Here is a 21,346-nt window from a genome sequence, read left to right as displayed (position 1 = left end):
GTATTTTTTGTGGTCTATCTTATTTTCACATATACATGTATCTATTGTTTTTCAATCCTTTCCCCATGTACATTGGCTCTTAACGCCACTTAACACCTCTGTCTACAAGCTGTGTCACCAAGGCAGGTGATTCAACCTCTCTGGACCCAGAACCTCAGTTTCCGGCTCTCTCAAGGCTGCGCCCTCCCAAATGGCTCCCACGAGGCGGTGGGGGTGCAGAGCAGCCTTTCGAAGAACAGGGGAGGGCCCGGGAGTTCCGATCGCCCCGGGGCCAGCTCCCAGGTCAAGGGTCAGTCTTGTTCTCTCCGGGACCTCCTCCAACAGTAAGATAAGCCAGTTTCGGTGCCCGGCATAGGCTCGGCAAAGCTGGCTCCCGGCTTCATGTTCCTGAACTCCCGTCTGCATCTCCGTGCAGGTGAAGACGGCGGGAACCCCTGTCTCCATCCCCGTGTGTGACGACTCCTCGGTGAAGGTGGAGTGTCTGAGCAGGGAGCGGTTAGGAGTCAACATCACGTGGAAACTGCAGCTTGTGGATGCGCCCCCCGCCTCTCTCCCAGACCTGCAGGACGTTGGTATGTTTTCTTACACTGCTGCCCTGAGACCAAGCAGACTCCTTGGGTCTCAGTGTCCCCATCCGTCGGATGGAGCCAGTGCGGCCCCAGCGCCTCCCTGTGGGGCCAGAGAGCCCATCACGTGCCTGGCCCGTGGGTGGAGCTGGTTACTGAGAAGTTTATAAAAAGCAGTAGAGTTCTGGCCCATAGCTGACTAGTGCTAAATATAATAATACCCTCTGACTGCTTTTGAGAATGTTTTCTAATTCTTCTCTTGGTTTTCTGGGCACAGAGAAGGAAGACACATGTGAGGAAGGGGACAATGAGGTAGGGTGAGGGAGTCCTTGTTGGTTTATAATTTTTGCTCATTCTACTTCCAATCAGAGAACTTCTCAGACCACTGACACTGTTTACATCCATCAGTACACTATTTGGAACTGTGCAGTGATGGTATGGATGAATTGAGAATAGAAAGACTTAAGAGGGAGTAGCGTGGACTTTATGATTGTTATTCTGAGCCAGGGTGGGACACAACCCATGGTCTTCTGACTAGATGGTGAGAATTTCTCCTATTTCTCCTGCACTATCTTGGGGCCAAACACCCAGGGTCAGGCCTGGGTGGAGCTTGACCACTGCTCTATGAGGGAGAAGTCGAAGAAGAGACCAGAATGTAACCCAGGAGGCAGGCTGTATGTCAGCCATTCTGCAGTGCTTGTGACAGTAATTATTAATACCACTCCTCCCCATAGCATTATGAATTGTGTTGTTGTTATTTAGTCTATAAGTCATGTCAGACTCATTTGTGACCCTGTGGACTGTAGCCTTCCAGACTCCTTTGTCCACGGGATTCTCCAGGAAGAATACTGGAGTGGGTTGCCATGTCCTTCTCCAGGGGATCTTCCCGACCCAGGGATTGAACCTACATCTCTTACGTCTCTGCATTGGTAGGCGGATTATTTACCGCTGAGCTGCCAGAGAAACCCCAGCATTATGAATTAGGAGCCCCTTTTTGTTGTTCTCTGGCAACAGGCTGCACAATTTGGGTGTGTTTGAAGCTGCAGATGGATGTGATGTTTATTCCTGGCATCCACAGCCTGGGGCTTCCTTCACAATAGTCGTCGTGGCGGGGACGTTTGTTGCATGCTGGGGTGTTCCAGCTCCAGGTGTGGGGCTTGCCCACCTGCTTCCTTCCTAGGAAACCCTCGTAGTTCCACAGCTGGAACATTGCCAGCTTCAAGCTGAACGTTGAGGTGGAGGCTCCACTTTCCCTTCGAGCGGCCCCATCACGTCCTGTCTTGTAATCCCCACCAACCTTAAAAGGGGGCTTCCCAGCCCATTTTTCAGATGGGGAAACTGAGGCTCAGAGATGGTGGCTTGGCAAAGGCTGAGACAGCTGTATACCTGGATAATGCACATTAGATGAGTGACTGGGATCCTGATATTCTCTACCAGCGAGGGTCACATTGCATGCGTGCTTGCAAAGTCACTTCAGTCGTGTCTGATTATTTGCGACCCTGTGGACTGTAGCCCACCAGGCTCCTCTGTCCATGGGATTCTCTGGGCAGGGATACTAGAGTGGGTTGCCATTCCGTCCTCCAGGAGATCTTTCCAACCCAGGGATGGAACCCTTAAGTCTCACGTCTCCTGCATTGGCAGGCAGGTTTTGTCCCATTAGCACCACCTGGGAAGCACTGAGGGTCACACTGCTGTCACAGAAATAGCACGAGCTGGAGACCTGGATTGGAGTCCTATACGAGCTTCTGATTCTGTGTGACTTTAGCATGAGCTTGAGACCTGGATTGGAGTCCTATACGCGCTTCTGACTCTGTGACTTTAGCACGAGCTGGAGACCTGGGTTGGAGTCCTATACGTGCTTCTGATTCTGTGTGACTTTAGCATGAGCTGGAGACCTGGATTGGAGCCCTATATGGGCTTCTGATTCTGTGTGACTTTGGGTCAATCAAGCCCCTTGTCTGAACCTCAGTTTCTCCGTCTGTAAATTGAGACACGGGGTAAGGCCTGTGTCTCCTTTCAACGTGGACATTCCGGAAGCTCTGCACCTGGACCGACCCCAGCAGGAACAGTGAGGTGACACCCCTGTCTCCTCTTGTCTTGCAGAGGAGGCCTTGGCAGGCAAGTATCTCGCTGGGCGCTTTGCAGATCTGATCCAGAGCGGAACATTCCAGCTTCATCTGGATTCCAAGACGTTCTCAGCAGACACCTCCATCCACTTCCTCCAAGGGGACCGCTTTGGCACCTCTCCCAGGACACAGTTTGGGTGCCTGGAAGGATTCGGCCGAGTCGTGGCCGCCAGCGATGCCAGTCAGGATGCACTGGGGTGTGGTAGGTGCCTCCTGTCTCCCTGGACCACTGTTACTGGGCCGTGCCAGTTGGGGGGATGGCCACAGAGCTCTGACGGAGGTTATTCTGACATGCAGAGTGGGAACCCTTCATTTATTTGTTCAGTGGAAGCGTTTCAGATGTCTAGCTGTGAGTGTGGGCATGTAGTTATCGCCCACCAGGTAGTAGCTAAAACTGGGAGCAGCATGGCAGAAGGAAGCAGCCCCGTGTTTGGGGTTATCCATCCTCTTCGCCCTTGCCAAGCACAGACCCGTAGCCTGGGCTGCACTGCGTTTGTGGAGAAGGCCGGCATCCACCCTGTGCATGCTCTGTCACTTATCCCAGTCTGGTTACAGCAGTACCTTTCTCACCACCATCCCCGGATGGCCAGCAATCAGCCCAGGGCATGGAGGCTCGGGGGCAGTGAGTCCTGGTGGAGGTCACGGGGCCATTCTTGGCCTGACACACGAGCAGCCTTGGAAGCACCCTCACTAACCCGTGCCTGCCGGCTCCCTGAATGGAAGCTCTGTGCGTTTCCTGTCGCTGCTATAACACGTGGCTGCAAGCATTGCGGTTTAAAACAACACCTGCTTATATGCTGCTGTTCTGTGGGTTTGAATTCTCACATGGGCCAAATCCAGGTGTCATCTGGCTGCATTCCTGCCGGAGGCCCTGGAAGGGAATCAGTTTCCTGCGTTTTTTTCCAGCTTCTAGAAAGTGCCCATGTTTCTCGGCCCTTGGCTTCCTTCTTTCATCTTCAAAGCTGGAAGTGCTGTAGTTCTCAGGCCGTTCATCTGCCATCACAGCTCCCTTGGACGCTTCTCTCGCTTCTTCTTCTTTTTTCAAAGTAATGGTTGTTTAAATTTTTTATCTATCTATTTATTTATCTTTGGTTGTGCTGGGTCTTTGTTGCTGCAGGTGGGCTTTCTCTGGTTGCTCGGGTGAGGGCGGCTCTTCCTTGCGGCGTGCAGGCTTCTCGCTATGGCGGCTTCTCTTGTGCAGCGTGGGCTCTGGGACAGACAGCCTTCAGCAGTCGTGGCTCACGGGCTTAGTTGCTCCTTGGCATGTGGAATCTTCCCGGACCAAGGATCGAACCCATGTCCCCGTGTTGGCAGGTGAATTCCTATCCACTGTAAGACCGGGGAAGTCCATTCTTTCATTTCTTTTCTTTAAATTTATTTTTTAGTTTATTTTATTGGTGTGTAATTGCTTTGTAGAGTTGTGCTAGTTTCTGCTGTACAACAAAGTGAATCAGCTGTATGTGTGACTACACACAGCTGGATAATTCAGCACACTCTCCCTCTTTAAGGCCAGTTGACTAGCGACCTTATTTCCATCTGCAACCTTGGACTCCCTTTGCCACGTGACCTCACGTGTTTACAGTTTCCAGGGACTAGGACGTGGACCTCTTTGGGGGCCATTGTTCCATCTGCTACCGAAGCTTCCAGGGTCTCACAGTGAGAAGCTGCCTCCCACATGACGTGAGACACAGAAGCTTTTTTATGGAGCTGAAGAGAGAGGAGATGTTTCTCAGTTATTTATTTTTCCACTATTGATATTGGTTGCCACACAAAAGCTACAAGGCCTCTCCTCCCGTGAAATCCCTGCCAAGTTCTAAGCCCCACACTAGATATCACATGCTGCTAACTCAGCACAGAAACCAGAGACAATGCTTCTTGCTAGTGTTTACAGAGGATCTTGCAGTTGACAAGGCATCGTCGCCAATACTCGGCCATCACAGTTGCCCCCAGTGGCAGGTCATCCCCCCACTGGACAGGTGAAGGGGTGGAGGCCAGATGAGGGGAGGCCATGGGTCTGCAGTGCCTAGAGCAGGGCTGACGCAAAGAAGGGGTTTGGTTCTCTGTGGATGAGTCACCCTAGGTCCTCCGGGACCAGCCCTCATGATCCTTCCACCTGGAAGAGCTGCCCAAACAAAGAGAACAAGAAGCAGAAGCAGGTGTGGATGGTGCCACCCCCTAGGGTAGGTGAAGCAGGGTCACTGCAGTGGGGGTCTCTGCAGCACCTGGCGCTGGGTCCTCAGACTCGCTGTGAAGGGCCCTGGGCTCCACTGCCAAGAAAAGACTCGAGTGTGTGTAAGGGTGTGTATGTGTGTGTGTGTACATTTGACTATGTGTATTGTGAGTGTGTGTATGTGTGAGTTAATGTGTGTGAGTGTGTGAGTGTGTATATGTGTGTGTGAGAGAGTGTGTGAGTCTGTGTATATGTGTTTACGTGTATGAGTGTGTGTGTGTGTGTGTGTGTGTGTGTGTGAGAGTGTGTACATATGGGGGTGTGTGTGTGAGTGTATGTCTGAATGTGTGTCTGTATGAGTGTGTCGTGTATGTGTATGTGTGAGAGTGTGTGTATGTGTGAGAGAGAGAGCGTGTGTGTGTGTTGGGAGGAGGGTGTTTTCAGGATCACCCCAGGTGGTGTTGATAAGGGGTCTGAGAGCCCCCTCTGAGGCTCAGTGACCTCGGGTGCCCCCTCTGGAACATGCAGCCAAGAGGTGGGGCAACAGGAGATGGCGAGAGGGGCCTGTCAAGTGCCAGTTCCCCATTTCCTTGTAAAATAAAGGGGGTGGCCTGGAATCTGGGCCTGGGTTTTCTCTAGGGACCTTGAGTGACGGTTAGATGATCATTTCCTGTCTCCCAGGACAGACAGTCCTGCTCAAGTAGTAGATGGGAGGAAAAGCTGAACCAGGAGTGCAGGCAGACTTTCCTGGTGGGGTTGAGCAGTGAGGGACCGGGAACCAGAACCTGGCCTGGGGTGACCAGGCTCCAGAGAGTGGGAGCCCCAGGGTGGGCCTGGGGAAGGGGCCGAGAGAAAAGTCTGGCCGGGGCTGCAATTGCTCCGGGAGGTGGCCACCTTTCTCTGTAAAGAGCCAAAGCAAGTCTTTTAGGCTTTGCAAACCATTCTCTTTCTGTCTCGAGGACTCAAGTCATCCATAGTGGGGAGAAAAACGCTGTATTCTAAGTAAAAGTTCATTTGCCAAACAGCAGGTGAGCAGTATTTGGCCCAAAGGCTGCAGTCCGCCCATCCTAGCTCTACATAAACCTACATTCTGTTTGTCAACTGCGGCAGCTTTTTACTGATTCACAAGGAATTGTTGAGCACACCATTCATCCCCACCCCTTACTCCAAATGCTCAGAAAGGTCCAGAGTGGAATTCACAAAAGCAGTACCAAAAGCCCCGGGTTTTCTCCAGTATCCGTGATAACATCCATCCTCTACTGAGTTTCTGGTCCAGAGAGTCTAATCCCATGGGATGGACAAAGCAGTGGGGGGAGTACAATTGACAGTGTCAGGAAGCTGGAAGTCTTGGAAGTCAGATCTGGGTTCAAGCCATGGTTCCACCACTTTCGCAGTGTGAGTTCTTGGGACACTGCCCATCTTCACTAGGAATCATCTGGAAACCAGGGACAGTAATATCTATTTCATGGTGGGGGGCTGCAATTTGCATAGCAGAATATAATCGACACAAAGCACGTCTATTCACACATAGTGAAACTTCAGCAGATGGTTTTGTTGTCAGTTGGCTACGTGAGATTTCAACTCAGCTGTGCTGGTTCCAAAATCTTTGTTCTGTCCTCAGATTCACAAGTCTCCCTTCTCAACAAGGGCTCTTGGTGAAATCATGCCCTCTGATCCTTGTTTCTGTTCTAATTGACTCTTTTCCCTTCTGAAGTGCATCTGGAACACAGCTGTGAGGCTACAAGCAGAGCATTGTCCTGTGGAGATGAGGCAGGGTTTCTGTGTGCTGTCTTGGGGGGTTAATCTGGATGGTCCCCTGGGAGGGCAGTGACTCAGGGGGACCAGTGGGAGTATCTGCCTCCCGTGACTCCGCCAGGCAGGGCCGTCTTGACCTACACAGTACCTGCTGCAGGAGCGGGAGGCTTTGTTTGCAACACCCATGGGGTCAGTTACGTTCACCCTCTTGCCTCAAGCCCAGCCAAATGGCTTTCCCTCGGAATTACCTGCGGGCAGCCTTCATGCCAAATTGGCCCGTTAAGGAGAATCCCAGGGAAACTGTCTGGATTTTCCATCTTCGTTCTGGACAACATTTGCTCACTCATTCACTGCAAGTTCTTATTATAGTGCTAGTTCTGTATGGATTTTTTCCTAAAGTAACAAATTGCGTCTTGTTTCCTTCCCCCCTTCCTCCTTTCCTTTCTTCCTTCCTCTTTCTTCCTCCCTCCTTCTTCCTTCCTTCCATCTCTCTATCCATCCGTCCATCCTTCCATTAATCCTTCCATCCATCCATCTTTCCATCTATCCCATCCAAACTTTCAAAATGCAATTATGTGTCAAACACATAATGTGAAATACTCAGGGAACCAAAAGTCATAGCCTTATTTTCAAAGAGCTCACAGTCTAGCTGAGGCAAGGTTAAGTGAAAAGACAGCTAAAATATCATGTGAAAAGCCTTTTGCATCATGGTCAGGGCAGTCAGAGAAGGCTTACCGAGCTAGCAAAGGCTGGTGAGTAGAAATTGCTGCTTGGATAAGAGCAGACAAGCAGTGGTGTGTATGTATGTGTGTGTATGTGTGTGTGCGCCCCTGTGTTGAGGCTGCTAAAGTGATGGACACTCCAGAAATGGAGATTAGTGCAAAAACAGGCAGTTAGGAAGTGCTGTGGATTTTATGGGGCCAGTGCACACACAGAGTCGAACACGACTGAAGCGGCTTAGCAGCAGTAGCAGCACATGGTTCGTGCGGTTGGAGAATGTGGGTGTGGGGAACGTGGCAAAAGATGGAGCTGGAATGGTTGGCGGGGACCAGCGTGGAGGTGCCTGGGGGCACAGCAAGGGGCTTGGTCTGGTGGGGTCACATTAGGGGAATTTTAAATTGGAGAGTGACAGGGCCAGGCCAGGGGTGGGCTTGAGCAAAGCGGGCTAAGGAGGGAAGGACTGTTCCCTGTCCTCAAGTAATTTTCTTCAGCACGAATGTAGCTGCCTGATTTGGGGACCCTGGGATCCGGTTGGCAGGAAGGATGGCATAACCCCAAAGCTTTGCAAAACTCACAAACTCGGGCCAAATGGCCTCATTTTACAGAGGAGGGAACTGAGGCTTCAGGGGTTTTCCAGTAAGTTCCATGAGGGGATTTAGCTGAAGGATAAACACCCAATTGTTTCTGTGAAGAGGACCTACCTGCTAGAGCAGGAGGCTCACCGTGATGTTTACAAGGGTTTGTTTGGGTGGAAAGGACACTTGACGTCAGAGATGGAGAGAAACACAACACGGCTTCCTTGTGCGTGGTCGAGAGCCCTTAAGTTTACGGCAGCAAAGATCTCAGCTTTCATTTCTCTGCCTCTTCAGCTGCACCCGGGGTTCGGAGGCAGCAATTCAGGCTTGCTGCACAGGTTTTGTTTTCCTTCAGCAATGAACTTGGAGACTGCTTTAAAAAAAAAAAAAAAATGCCCCAGCATGGAGGTAAAAATACTAGAGATGATCAACAATGTGACTCATAGAAGTAACGAAACTCCACTCTGAGCGAGGGTGTGCATGGTGCCGGGCAGGCCGGAAAACACACGGTTCTGTTTCCAAGATGGGCCTGGGTTTCTGATTTACTCAGAAACACTACACGCATATGCATACGCAGGAGAGTAGCTGTCAGATCCACGCGGGCTCTGTTCTAGCTGGTCCCACATGTATGGGCTTCATTTCTTCGTCAAAAGAAGGTGGTTGAATTGGTGGGTGGAGAAAAGGCTTTGGTTTGGTGAGAATGGGACTGCGATCCCACTCGTATCTCCTCGCTGCCTGGTTGAACTTGACCTTGAACATCAGTTTTCTCCAGACTAAAATGGCACTGATACCTTTTCCATAATATGGTGACCGTGAAAGGTGGTGCTGGTGACACACCTGGCGCCGTGCTTGGCATATTCTATGACTTTACTTCCCCACTGCCCTTTGCAGCGGGCAAAGGGGCATCATGCATGAATGTCCGGAGGCTCAGCTTTCTCATCTGTGAAATGGGGGTAACATGCAAACTCCCGTATGTGCTGAGGTGATGTACATGCAATAGGTACACAGAGAAGCGCCAGACACCAAGACAGTGCTCCCAAGAGCAGGCATGCTTTTGACTCCCACCCTCCCTGAGTAACAGCTCACTTCTTCTTGAAGTTACTTGACCAACTCTCAGGAGCCCAACCCTGAACCAAGAAAAAAGGCAAGAGGGAGCCTCTTTCTGCCATCCCTTGTCTGAGCTGTCCGAATCAGTGTGGCCAAGTTCATACCCTCTCTGGAGAGCAGAGCTCTTGGACGCCAACTTAGAACCTTTAGGAGACGGGCGTCTGTCCAGTTTGGGTTTCTGTTTCCTAGCTCGTATCCTGTTGGAGGAAGCACAGTAAGAAGGGCTGCGAGTGTTAGAGTCAGAGGGACAGAGGCCCCGAGAGTCCGCAGACTGACAGGGGCACACAGGCAGAAGTGAAGGAGGGGAGGGAGGCGTCCAGGGTGCCCACAGGAGCAGGTCCCCACTCCCAGGGTCACACCTGGGGTTTCTGAGGAAATCAGAGCCTCAATACCCTGACCATGAGGGCCTCTGTCGATCCCATGCCCTGGGCATCTCACCTCCTGGTGGCCCCAGGTCTGAGCCCCGCCATCACTGAGTGACCCAGAGGAAGAGGCCATGTGAGTGGAGTCAGATGGTGCTGAATGGTTGAGATCACCCCACAGGGAGGGCACCCTGTGTAGAGACAGCAGGAGTTGAGGCTACAAGGAACAACTCCCTCACCTGTAGACTGAGCACCTGTGGAGTCTGGATTATGGCACATGCTATCTGCACATCACTACCACACTCCAGTGGGATAATATAATGAATCCCTATTTTACAGAGAGGGCTTTCCAGGTGGCTCATTGCTAAAGGATCTGCCTGCCAGCACAGGAGATATGGATTTGATTCCTGGGTCGAGAAGATTCCCCTGGAAAAGGAAATGGCAACCCACTCCAGTATTCTTGCCTGGGAAATCCCATGGACAGAGGAGCCTTGCGGGCTACATCCGTGGGATTGCCAACAGTTGGACATGACTTAGTGAATAAACAACAAAATGTTATAGAGGAGAAAATGGAGCCTCAGAGAAGTCCAGAGTCATTTAGGCACAGGGAGGAGGGGGACTTTATTGGGTCTGTCTGACCCCAAAGTTTGCACCCCCCACTGTTTGCCACCACGTTCCCATGGCAACCTCTTTAAAGGTTTAAACCTTTTTGGTGCTCATCTTTAAAGATGTTCTCCAACTTCATCTCATGACATCCTTCTCTTTGTCCACTAAGCTTTAACTCAGTAGCTGGCTCTGTTTGGCTTTTCTCTTTCCATTCCTTGGAGAATCCAAACTTATTCCTGGCTCAGGATTTTCTCACTTGCTATTCCTTCTGTCTGAAATTCTCTTCTGCATCCTTGCCTGGCATACACCTCACTCATCAGGTCTTACAAGTTGTCTCTCAGAGGGGCCTTCCTCACTATCATGCCCTCTGCTCCTGCTTCATCTCACTCGTATCTGACATTCTTGTCAGATACCCTCTCATCCTACCAGCCCTTTCAGCTCCTGGAGAGCAGGAACCTTGTGGACCTTTTTCACGGCTTATCCTCGACTCTTGGAGCCTGATGCACGGTGCATTCTCAGTGGGCATTTGCTAAATGAATGAGTTCTTGTCTGATTTTGGAATTTCGCAGATCCAATGCATTCTGAGGTTGTAATTGTACAGCAGGTATCTTGTTTTTTAACCTCATTGCTCTGTTGATCTCTTCCAGTCAAGTGTCCGGAAGGAAGCTATTTTCAGGATGAGCAGTGCATTCCCTGTCCTGCTGGATTCTACCAAGAACAGGCAGGGAGCCTGGCCTGTGTCCCGTGTCCTGAGGGCAGAACTACCGTTTATGCTGGAGCTTTCAGCCAGACTCACTGTAAGTCCTCACGGGTCCTGCCCGAAAGAGAAACCCTACAGTGCCATGCGATCCAGCAGGACACCTCAGCCTCGGCACTCCTGGAATCTGGAGACAGACAGTTCTTCATTTGGGGGGGCTGTCCCTTGTGTGAGAGGGTGTTTATTCAGCAACAGCACTGGTCCTTACCTGTCAGATCCTGGAAGCACCTCCTTCATGCACACCAAATTGTGACAACCGAACTGTCTCCAAACAATGCCAAGTATCTCTTAAATGGGGGGGCAAAATTGCCCACCCTTGAGCACCACTGGGTCCATAGCATAATCAAAGGGGCACCACCTTTGAATGTCTCTGCTCTGTTAAAACCCAGGCCAGACATTTTACTAGTGTTGTCGCAGTCAATCCTCCCAATTCTCCTTTTAGATAAACATTATGAGCTCAACTTTTACATGTACGAAAGCCAAGACTCATCTGACGAGACTTAGCTGAAGTCGCTCACCTAGTGTGAAAGTTGCCCCAAAAGTGACATAACTGGCCTTTGATCTTGGTATTGTCTGATTCTGAAACTTCCAATTTTTGTAAGTCAGTGTTATCAGATTTAGACGTGGAAGATGTTTTCCACCTACGGTCACCACCACCGTGTAGCTCATATTCCCTTTCTGGGCCCATGGATCTGTCGGGTCTGTGCATACGGTGGCCTTCCCGTATGTCATGTGATTTCACTCGGCCTGTTTACTTAACAGTCACCTGGGGAGGGTTGGGTTTTCCCTCGCAGGGACCCATATCTTGCCTCGTTGTGCATCTTTTCATGATACTCTGAAATGGTGTCAACATGAGGCAGCCGTGGCTACTACTATTTGAAATCTGAGTCGTGTTTGGAGTTGTAAAATAATTAATCAAAAGAGATCAAGTCCCCTTCTGTGATAGAGGAGGTCTTCTTTGGTCAGGAGAGCAGTAGAAATAGGGCGGTATTTCCAAGGAAGTAAGAAGTCAGAGGATTTCCCGAGGCCGGAAGTCCAGCATCCCTTCTAGAGAAGAGATTCTTCCCTGGGAACACAGCGTCTTTGATGTTCACACGTGGGTTCCAGTCACTGCAGTCTGGGATGATGTGAGGTGCCGTCACACGGCCCGAGGGATCCTTTCTGGGAAGGGGTTCCCTGCCACGCGCTGGTCCTTGTTTGTGGAGGGCATGCTGCATACACATACGGTGGGCAGCTGAGCAGGAGGCGGGGGCTCAGGACCCCCGCCCCAAACGCATTTGCTCCCCTTTGCTCCCCACTCTCCCTCCTACTGTTGTGACCTTGGCCGAGTCACCTCCTTTCTCTGAACGTCCACTTCCAGACATGGCGGATCAAGACCAGATACGTATTTCTATTATAAATCACAGTATCAAAGCCCAGGGTGGGCAGGGCAGGCTTGTATTACGTACGTGTCAGACACTGAGCAAGACACTGGGCTGTAACAGGAAGCAGACCCAGGTGAGGTCCCTGCCCGCTGGGGAGGGAGGCAGACAGCTGCGAACCAGCCATTCTGCAGACTGATGGAAATAATCATCGTGCTCTCAGCTCTGAGCAGAGGTGCAGGTCCAGAGGAGAGGGTGTGGCACTCAGGCGTCAAGGGACATCAAGGGACTTCCCTGAGGAAATGAGGACTGGGTGGCAAAGAGTTAACTCCCTGAGAACCGGGGAGAGCTGGGCACCAGGAGAAGAACCAGGGGGCAGAGTCAGGGTCAGGGTCCAGAAAGTGGTATCAGAGCCGGTGGTACCCACTGATGTGGACACACAGGTGCGGTGGAGGGTCAGATGGGCGGGTCCAGGTCACAGAGGCCCTTGTGGCCCAAAGGCGAGCCCAGACATTGTCCTGTGGTCAGGGTGGGGACACTGACAAGTTTGAGGCTGGGGGAGTGTGTCTGGCTCAGACATGGGACTTGGATGTCTGAACAAGGACTGGGAGCCGAGCAGATAGGGGACCCCAGAAGCACAACACTGATAGTTTTTTTTGGCCATGCAGAGCCAGAGATCGAACCTCTACCTGCCCTGCCATGGAAGCATGGAGTCTTAACCACTGGACCACCAGGGAAGACCCAACGACACTGATGGCACTGATGGCTGTATTCATCTTTGGTTCCAGGTGTCACCGACTGTCAGAAGAATGAGGTGGGCCTGCAGTGTGACCAGGACGGCCAGTACCGAGCCAGCCAGAGGGACAGGACCAGCGGGAAGGCCTTCTGTGTGGACGGCGAGGGGCGGAGGCTGCCCTGGACGGAGGCAGAGGCCCCGCTGGTGGACGCCCAGTGTCTGGGTACGCGCAGGCCACTCATTTAGCCACTCCTGGGGACAGGGCGTGCAATCCCACTGGGCTTTCTAAAGTGGGAGAGACACGCAAGATGTGTTTGTCCCAGCCTTTTATTTTGAAGACTTCTAAACTACGTAGGTATTGAAAGATTAGTAGGATGAAAAAATATTCATCACTCAGATCCAAAAATTGTTATTGTTTTGCTCTTTCTCTCTTTTAATCACTGGAAAAAAAAATTTCTGACATCATGAAACCTCACCCCTAAGTATTCAGCCTCATGAGAAATGAATTTAAAAGCCATTCATCTGCTGAGGTTTCCTTTCTTGTGGGCAGCTTGCCCCCAAAAGTGGTCAGTGTTTCTCCCTCAGTGGGATGTTAGGGGAAGACCCGAGGGCCAGTCTTTCTTCCAGAACTTACTTGCTGGGTGACCCAGGGAAAATTGCTCAGCTTCTCTGAGCCTCATGACTCCAGCAGCCTCCTGCTCACTTCCTGAGACACAGTGAGGGTCAATATCATCCTATGAAAATGACAAACGTTCACTGAGCCCAGCTCTTCGATGAGATAATGGATACAAAAGCCCTGAGTAAACTGACAGGTGTCCTACAGTCCCAAGTATAACAGGACAGGGCTCAGAACTCGTTTAATCCCATGGTGCCCTTTACGGGTCTTGTAATGCTGGGCAGGTCCGCTTCAACAGTTTCCCCATCTGCAAGATGGAGATGAAATGACTTAGCAAAGAACTAATAAATGCCAAGGATTTGTGCACGTGTGTCCATGAACAAACTTTCACGTCCATGGATAAAATCTCATGGCAAATCCAGTGAAAATCTTTATTGGTTTTTTCCACAATCCCTCCTCTTGGGCAGAAATAGCAGTCAGGGGAGTTAGAGCTTTAAGGACAGTTAGAGCTTTAAGGACTCGGTTAGGCCGATCTTTGCTGTCTTTTACAAATGAGGGAGAGAACGTTCTCAGAGGGAAGGCCACTTGCCCAAGGACCGTGGTGATGACTGCTGTTCTGGGTGCTTACATCTTAACTCCAGCCCTCTTTGCATCCCTACCACCAGCTCAGCTGTGTGGATTGTAACGCACACTTTGTAAAGCATTTCCTGGCTTGCTCTGGCCTGCATTCATCTGGAGCAGAAAAGCCCGTTCAATCAGTGGCATCAGAAACGTTTACAAGGAACACAGCTAGCTTTGCCAACTTTGATGACGCCTCTCTGAGGTGCTGTAGGAATAGCCTCCAGATAGGTCCTCCGAATCTCTGGCTTCTTAAGCAAACCTCCAAACTTACTCAGCAATAATACTGGAGACACAATGAATGAATGGCTCTAATTATCTGGGCTTCTTCAGAACTTATGCTTCTTAGATGGCTCAGTGGTAAAGAATCCATTTGCCAATGCAGGAGATGCCGAAGTCACAGGTTAGATTTCTGGGTTGGGAAGATCCACTGGAGGAGGAAATGGCAACCCACTCCAGTATTCTTGCCAGGACAATCCCATGGACAGAGGAGCCTGGCGGGCTACAGTCCAGGGGGTCACAAAGAGCTGAACACGACTGAGCGACTGAGCATGCGTGATCAGAACAGTCTCCTAAAGGGCACCTAGAGGAAGGGGATTTTCCCACCACCTGAACTCCTGTGGCCAGTTTCACAAGCTGTGGAGGAATCGTGACCAAATAGGGTGATGTGCCTTGATGCTGACCTTTAATGCTTTCCCCAAGACATCTGTAAATATGTTACGTATGTAAATTTGTAAATGACTATAAGGCATGTGGGATATTACAACTAGAGGATGTATACGTTTGCATCCTAACTCAATATTCCAAGGACTCCTTGGTAACTCAGTTCATAGATTGCTTCTATCCTCTTTGTCAATGAGTTTTTTCTCAGAGCTCTGCAATGTTGAGATCTCCATCACTGTGTTGTCTCTTCGGTGAAAACCAGCCAATTCTCTAATTGAAGCGCTAAACTTACCGCATTTATGGCTCCTGAGACTAATTTAATTGGAAACTGAAAAACTTTTCAAATTTTATTTAATCTCCTAGAAGGCTGTGAGCTTCTTGTCCATACCAACCAAGCCTTAGGGACACTGGGCTGAGTGTAAGATGGTATTTGCTGGACTGGAGCTTCTGGTCCCTATAAACAAAATATCAAGGAGTACAAAAAATAAAGAAGAAAGGAGGAGATGGGAAGGGCTGATTATGGACTGAGCACATGAACTTGGCCATTTCTAGATCAATGAGGGCCACTTTGTAAAATGAGAGTTTTTCGTATCAAAGTTTCCGAAGGCTTAATGCCTGTCATTTCTATTATATTAATACTCCCCTCTCCCATCCCCACTCCAAACACACTTTTTTTCCCCCCTACACTTATTATGAAAACTGAGAACAGATTGCTTAGGATGGCCTTGAATGTACTGACATGATGAAAATCAACTCAGACACGATCTCGTTTTTAAAGCCATGGGTGTGTGTGAGGATGAGGGCTTACATGTGTTATGCTTAGTTGCTCAGCTGTGTCTGACTCGTACATATTTATCACCACATCTTCAAAAAAAAAATCAGTACTCATGTACTTCAGGGCTTATTTTTTGATAGTTACCTGCAAAATATTGGTGCTTTTGAGCATTTTGGCTTGTAAGATGAGTTTCATTCCTTGAAAGCTAGTTACCTGCCATGGATTTTTTGCTTGGTAAAGGGTGAGTTCCAAGTTTCATAGCCTTGAGAAATTTTCTTTCTTTCTCCTCTCTTGTCTAGTTCCATGAGCTCATGACTGTGTCATTGTGACAGACAGGAGCTCAGGTGTGTTGATGGGACCTAGAAAAACAGATGCTAACATATCATTTAGACAAATGCTATCATAAAAATGTCTGAGCCACATGGTGCATATTCAGACTTACACAAACCCATGTGCACATGCTTTGTCTTTTAAAAATAATTTACTTCTTTCCAGAAAGAGGTCAAGTTGTTTAAAAATAAACATGAGATATCCTTATAAATAAGATATTTTATTTGTATCATTATAAATAAAATAATTATGAGATATCATTAGCATTCAAAGATAAGGACAAGGAAATATAAATTTATGTAGAAAATCAGTATCAATGTGAAAAAGGGAGTTGTGAGGATTAACATGTAATAGATATTCTTACTTCCAGACAATGAGATGAAAAAAAGGAGACGTGGTAAGCGATAGCTCTCAGTGTTAGCTATGAGGCAGCTTCTGGAACTACCCTTCAAAGGGAATTTGTCTTTTTGCAGTGCCCATGTGAGCAAATGCAATGGGTGGGAAGTGATTTCTTGACCTAAATCTCCTTTTGGCTTCTCTGCAGAGACCCCAGACTCTTCAGAGTCAAGTTTCATGGATATGCTTACATTTCAGTGATGCGGAAATTTGAGAAGCTTCCAGAATCTAAGGTGATCTTCAGTGCTGATGTGGCTGTGATGGTCAGGTCTGAAGTTCCCGGTTCTGAGTCCTCACTGATGCAGTGCTTGGCAGGTAAGGGGCAATGGGGGGATGGGCACGTGGGTGGTGCCATAGGAATACACGGTGCTGATCTTGCAAAACATGTTAAATACAACCTTGGAGATCATAATCAAATATACTTCTTCAGAAATACTCTGTAAATCAACTGATTTCCAAAATGTACATCTAACTCATAATTTTAGTTCTGAGTTTATAGTGCATCCGCTGCCTGCCAAGAATGAGGCTCTGCCAGATGTTAAGGGAGAAGCACTGAGGGACATTTGTTCTTTGTAGAGCATTTAGTCCAGCTCAGGAGATGCAGCTGTCTATTTCAAGGGTGAGGCCAGAGATGAATAATAACAAATACCACATATTGAGCATTCATCTTTACAAGAATTTTCTCATAATCCTCCAGTCCTCCATGAGTAGTCATTGTTACTGTGTGTGTGTGTGTGTGTGTGTGTGTGTGTTTGAGGGGCATGGAGTAGGCGTTTGTGTCTGTCTGTCCTCTGTATCACCTGAGAGACAGGTGGGTGACTGTCCCCTGGTTCTTGCAGACTGTGCACTGGACGAGGCCTGCGGCTTCCTCACGGTGTCCACAGCAGGATCAGAAGTGTCCTGCGATTTCTATGCTTGGGCAAGTGACAGCATCGCCTGCACGACTTCCGGTCGGGTGAGTTGTGGCAGCCACATGGAGGCTCTGTCTTGTGTCTGTCCTACGTCAGAAATGCCTTCACTGAATCGACACCACTCTGAGCAGATGATGGAATGAGATTATCAATAAGTGGTCCCATGTTACCTCCATTTCTTCAAAATGATGGGATTTGGGGAAACTGAAACTGCAGGGGACTGGTGATGGCTCAGGATGAAGCTGACATAGGGACTATTTATCTGAGCAGCATCACTTCCTGATAGATTCATCAGAAGAGGGTCATAGTAATGATCCCCTTCCCTCTGTCCCCCACCAGCTTATCTCACTGGGCGACTTGGGTCACTGGACACACCAGGACATTGTCCAAAGCCCCAAATACCATCTGAGTCCCAGACTCCAGCATTCTTTCTCACTGTAGAAGTAAAACATGATTATAACTTTAAAAAGGAAAAGAAAAGTTCAATATTAGAACCACATGAAATTGTTCTTTCTATAAGTCAAAGCTGGTAGGGTATCGACAATTTCAGCAGATGGGATCAGGGCTCCTGTAATCTGGGACCTAAAACTCAGATCCTTTCCACCTGCAGGAATGTTTCCTGCTTAAAGGCCTTTCTTCCCTCTCCATATCACCATCCGTTCAATGAGTTTAACTTTTATCTAAAAAGCAAGGAGAGTGATTGCTTTCCAATAGCCTTTGTTTGAGCTTCTGCCCTCCCCAAATTCCCAAAATCGAACTGGGAAACTCAAAGTTGGGTAACTTTGGAGGAGGCAAAGTACTAGAAACAAGACACAATGAATACAGATTTATCCTACCAAACCCACACAGCAAGAGCGCTGGGACCAGAGATCAGAGACAAACGAGAATGCCATGGTTTACAGAAGTCGAACCTCCTTATTTTCAAGCCAGAGAGTCTTCGCCTGATCCTCACCACATATGCCAAACAAGGTCTTCCACAGGCTGGCCCCTGCCTCTCTCTCTCTGCCACCCACCACCTGCCTCCCATCCCTGTAATAGACAGTCCCTGAGAACCACTGGACCTAGTTAATCAAAACACCTGTGGGATCCCAGGTCTCCATCTCTGCCATATCCTCTGCTTAAAATCCCCCTTCTCTTGTTTCCACCTGACAAACTCTTATTTATACATCAGAACCCGCCTGGATTCACTTTTTCTGGGAAAATTTTCTAGCTTCTGTTTTGCAATAGAATTAACTGTTCCTGATTGCCCTCCCCCCAGAACACCTAAACAGGCAGTGTCACCCAGGGGCTGTGTTTAGGAAATGAAATCCAACCGGGATTCTTATCCTTCCACTCCATAATTAGCTGTGTGGATTTTGCAATCTACTCATCCTCTTTAAGCCTGTGCTTCCTTATTTTAAAATGCACATATCAATAACACCTACCCGATAGAGCTGTTTTAGAAGTTACAAGAGATAATCCTCCGCCCCCCCACCCCCCAGCCGCTCCACACACACATAAAGAATTAAGCACTCCTTTTTCAGGGGTAATTATCTCCTCTTTTATGACATGTATCTTTGCAGCTAACACTCTGGCTGGAATTTGCTGCTTACCTGTCTGTGCGATCCAGTAGAAAGGGAGAAATTAAGGAGGAAGGTTCCTCTCTTATTTATCTCTGTAGCCCCCGAGCCTAACTTTGGGTAGAGTTTGGTCAACGTTTGCTGAACTTATTATTATGTTAAACATCACAGGACTTTAATGGAGCTTCTTTCCATCTTCAGAGTGAAGATGCGCTGGGGACCTCGCAGGCCACCAGCTTTGGAAGTCTTCAGTGTCAGGTGAAAGTGAGGAGCAGGGAAGGAGACCCTCTAGCTGTGTATTTGAAAAAGGGTAGGTTGATAAGCTGGATGGCTGGCAAGGGGGGGGGGCGGGGGGCGGGGTGGCCCACTGGCTTCACGTGTTCAGCGTTTGGAGCTTCTTTCCCACAGGGCGAGTTTAGAGGGGAGCCACACTGCCCCAGCCCCAAGGGACTGGGGAGGCCCTCCTGCAGGGGAGGGGCTGAGTTGCAGAGCAGACACAAAAGCTGCAGGCCAAGTCAGCTGAGTCTACCCCTGTGCCCCGTGCAGACCCATGATTCTGCCTGTGATACGGGGGCATTCCCAGTAGGGCCATGGGCCCTGAGCTCCCTGCAGCTGCCTGTACCAACCCTCCCTCTCAGGGAACTCCACCCCACCCTCTTTCCTCTCTATTCTCCCTGGAAGCTCACAAGCAGTCCAGATCTCCACGCACTTGTCCTTCTACGCCCAGCACTCAGGACGGCCTCCCTATGTAGTGCGCATGCGCAGTACCCTGAGCCGTCCCAGGTAGCGCTAGTTGTAAAGAACCCGTCTGCCAAGGCGAGAGACATAAGAGACCCAGGTTCGATCCCTGGGTTGGGAAAATCCCCTGGCGTAGGCAATGTCAACCCACTCCAGTATTCTTGTTCAGTAACTCAAGGTAAGGCCAAGATTCTGCCTTTCAAATAGCTTCTCAGGGGCGCCAAAGCTGCTGGTTCATGGACCGCGTTTTGAGTAGCAAGGGCATCTCATAATTTATAGTTTATGTCTCACTTCCCCAAACATCCTTTCATTCCTCCCCCCACAGAGATTCTCGAAGAAAGGTGAAAACGGTATCATAATCCCTGTTTTACAGATGAGGAAATTGGGGCTCAAAGTGATTAAGAAAGTGGCCCAAGGTCGTACATATTGCTAGAAATCGGGGATCTGGGTTTAAACCTAAGTGTGTCTGAATCCCCCATGCGGCCTCACAGAGGGGGGCGGCCTCACACAGGGCGACACTTCTTGGTCACTGTAGCACGTGTGGGAGGAGCGGTGGGCTTCTCCTAAGAATCCTATGGCATGCATATTTCTACCCTGTCCACCGGGCCATGACTAGGCTCTGCCCGCGAGCTGTGATACCTTTGCTAGTCAGGGCTCCCTGGCCTCGCTTCCCGCGGTTAAGGGTGAGGGGCTGGAGCCCACCTGATGGGTTGACCCTGGCCCTGCTGCTGCCAGCTCTGTGATCTTGGGCAGGTTCCTTGGCATCACCGGCTGCTGTGCCTGCATTAGTCAAAAGGAGTTGCAGGTGGACCGAGGTTGTTGGGAGGTGGGAAAGAGGGTGTTTCAGAATGATGCGATGCTTTTTAAACAGTGTGAGGCATGTGGTGAAGAGCAAGTGCAAGTGGAGGTTTCTACGATCCTTTTCACTCTTGCCAGTGATTTCCCAAAGATCCGAGGCTATGGCTGTGGACAGGAAGACAGGGCAGGGAGCCTGAGCGAGGGCTAGGGGGTTGGAATGAAGGTGGCAAGCATGTCACTCCCCTAGGTCCTTGGCTCTGGGCAGGCAGCCTGGCCACCAGCAGCCACAGACTTGCTCTGTGAGCAGCTGGCATTTGCAGAGGATCGGTCAGCCCAGGCCCAGTGCCTCAGCTGACCTCGAGAGCAGACTCAGTCCACGGCAGGGACAAGCGACTGTGTCCTTTCGCCTCTGGTCCTTCTTTAGCCTAATACCTCCATCCTGTCTTAAATGGGAGCTCCCCTGGGAGAATGGAGTCCAGCAGGGCTCTGTCTTCTCTGATCTCTGGCCAGGGTTTTAGAATTTCTGCCCCAGTGTTTATTCCAATTATTTTTACTACCTGTTTTGAAAAATGACAGAGCACAGAGATCATTTTCTGAAAAAGAAAACCCAAATAAAACAAGTAACCCCTCTCAAAAATGTTCTTGAAAACTCTACTTTGGCCTTTTATCATTTTTTTTTAAATGCATTTGTATTTCTTTTTAAGTGTTTGTTATTTTTTTTCTCCTCATGTCCTGAAAGTTTATATTTGGAAGAAAATTGCAGGGGAAATTGTGAAGCTTCTTTGCTGCCAAACTAAATCAAGGACAGAACTGTTTTCTGCCCTTTTTTGTTTTGTTTTGCTTTTTATTTTTTCAAGCAGAAAACGCACAGACCCAGCCATTCTGAATCGTGGTGTAATGGAAAGAGAAGGGAGGTAGGGGTAAATTTGATCTGAGTTTAGATTCACCCCCAACTTACTAGTTCTTTAATCAGGAATGCCTTCTTTATTTTACTTTCTGTAAAAGTGGGAATACAGTGCCACCGCTGAGGTAGAAAGGACATGGTTTCTGAAGGTCTCTCGAAAATTCTGTGGTGCCCAGTAGGTAGTCAGCATGTCCATC

The 21,346-nt window shown here is 49.3% G+C and overlaps 1 protein-coding gene across 4 annotated transcripts in view; it reads left to right on the top strand.

The window, feature by feature from the left end:
• The window catches only part of TG (thyroglobulin), a 235,939-nt gene that overhangs the window by 36,335 nt on the left and 178,258 nt on the right, over nt 1-21,346 (top strand). For all 4 annotated transcript variants that reach the window (XR_003038023.2, XR_003038024.2, NM_173883.2 and 1 more), the window contains 7 exon segments: nt 416-572; nt 2,670-2,894; nt 10,635-10,784; nt 12,894-13,064; nt 16,438-16,554; nt 17,079-17,194; nt 18,911-19,019. Coding sequence is in view for 2 of the 4 variants with exons in the window: in NM_173883.2 (NP_776308.1) it covers nt 416-572; nt 2,670-2,894; nt 10,635-10,784; nt 12,894-13,064; nt 16,438-16,554; nt 17,079-17,194; nt 18,911-19,019 (1,045 nt within the window). In the remaining 2 variants the exon portion in view is untranslated.

The sequence above is a fragment of the Bos taurus genome, chromosome 14, assembly GCF_002263795.3.
Source record: "Bos taurus isolate L1 Dominette 01449 registration number 42190680 breed Hereford chromosome 14, ARS-UCD2.0, whole genome shotgun sequence".
Lineage (NCBI taxonomy): Eukaryota > Metazoa > Chordata > Mammalia > Artiodactyla > Bovidae > Bos > Bos taurus.
This window is presented reverse-complemented; position numbering and strand designations above follow the sequence as displayed.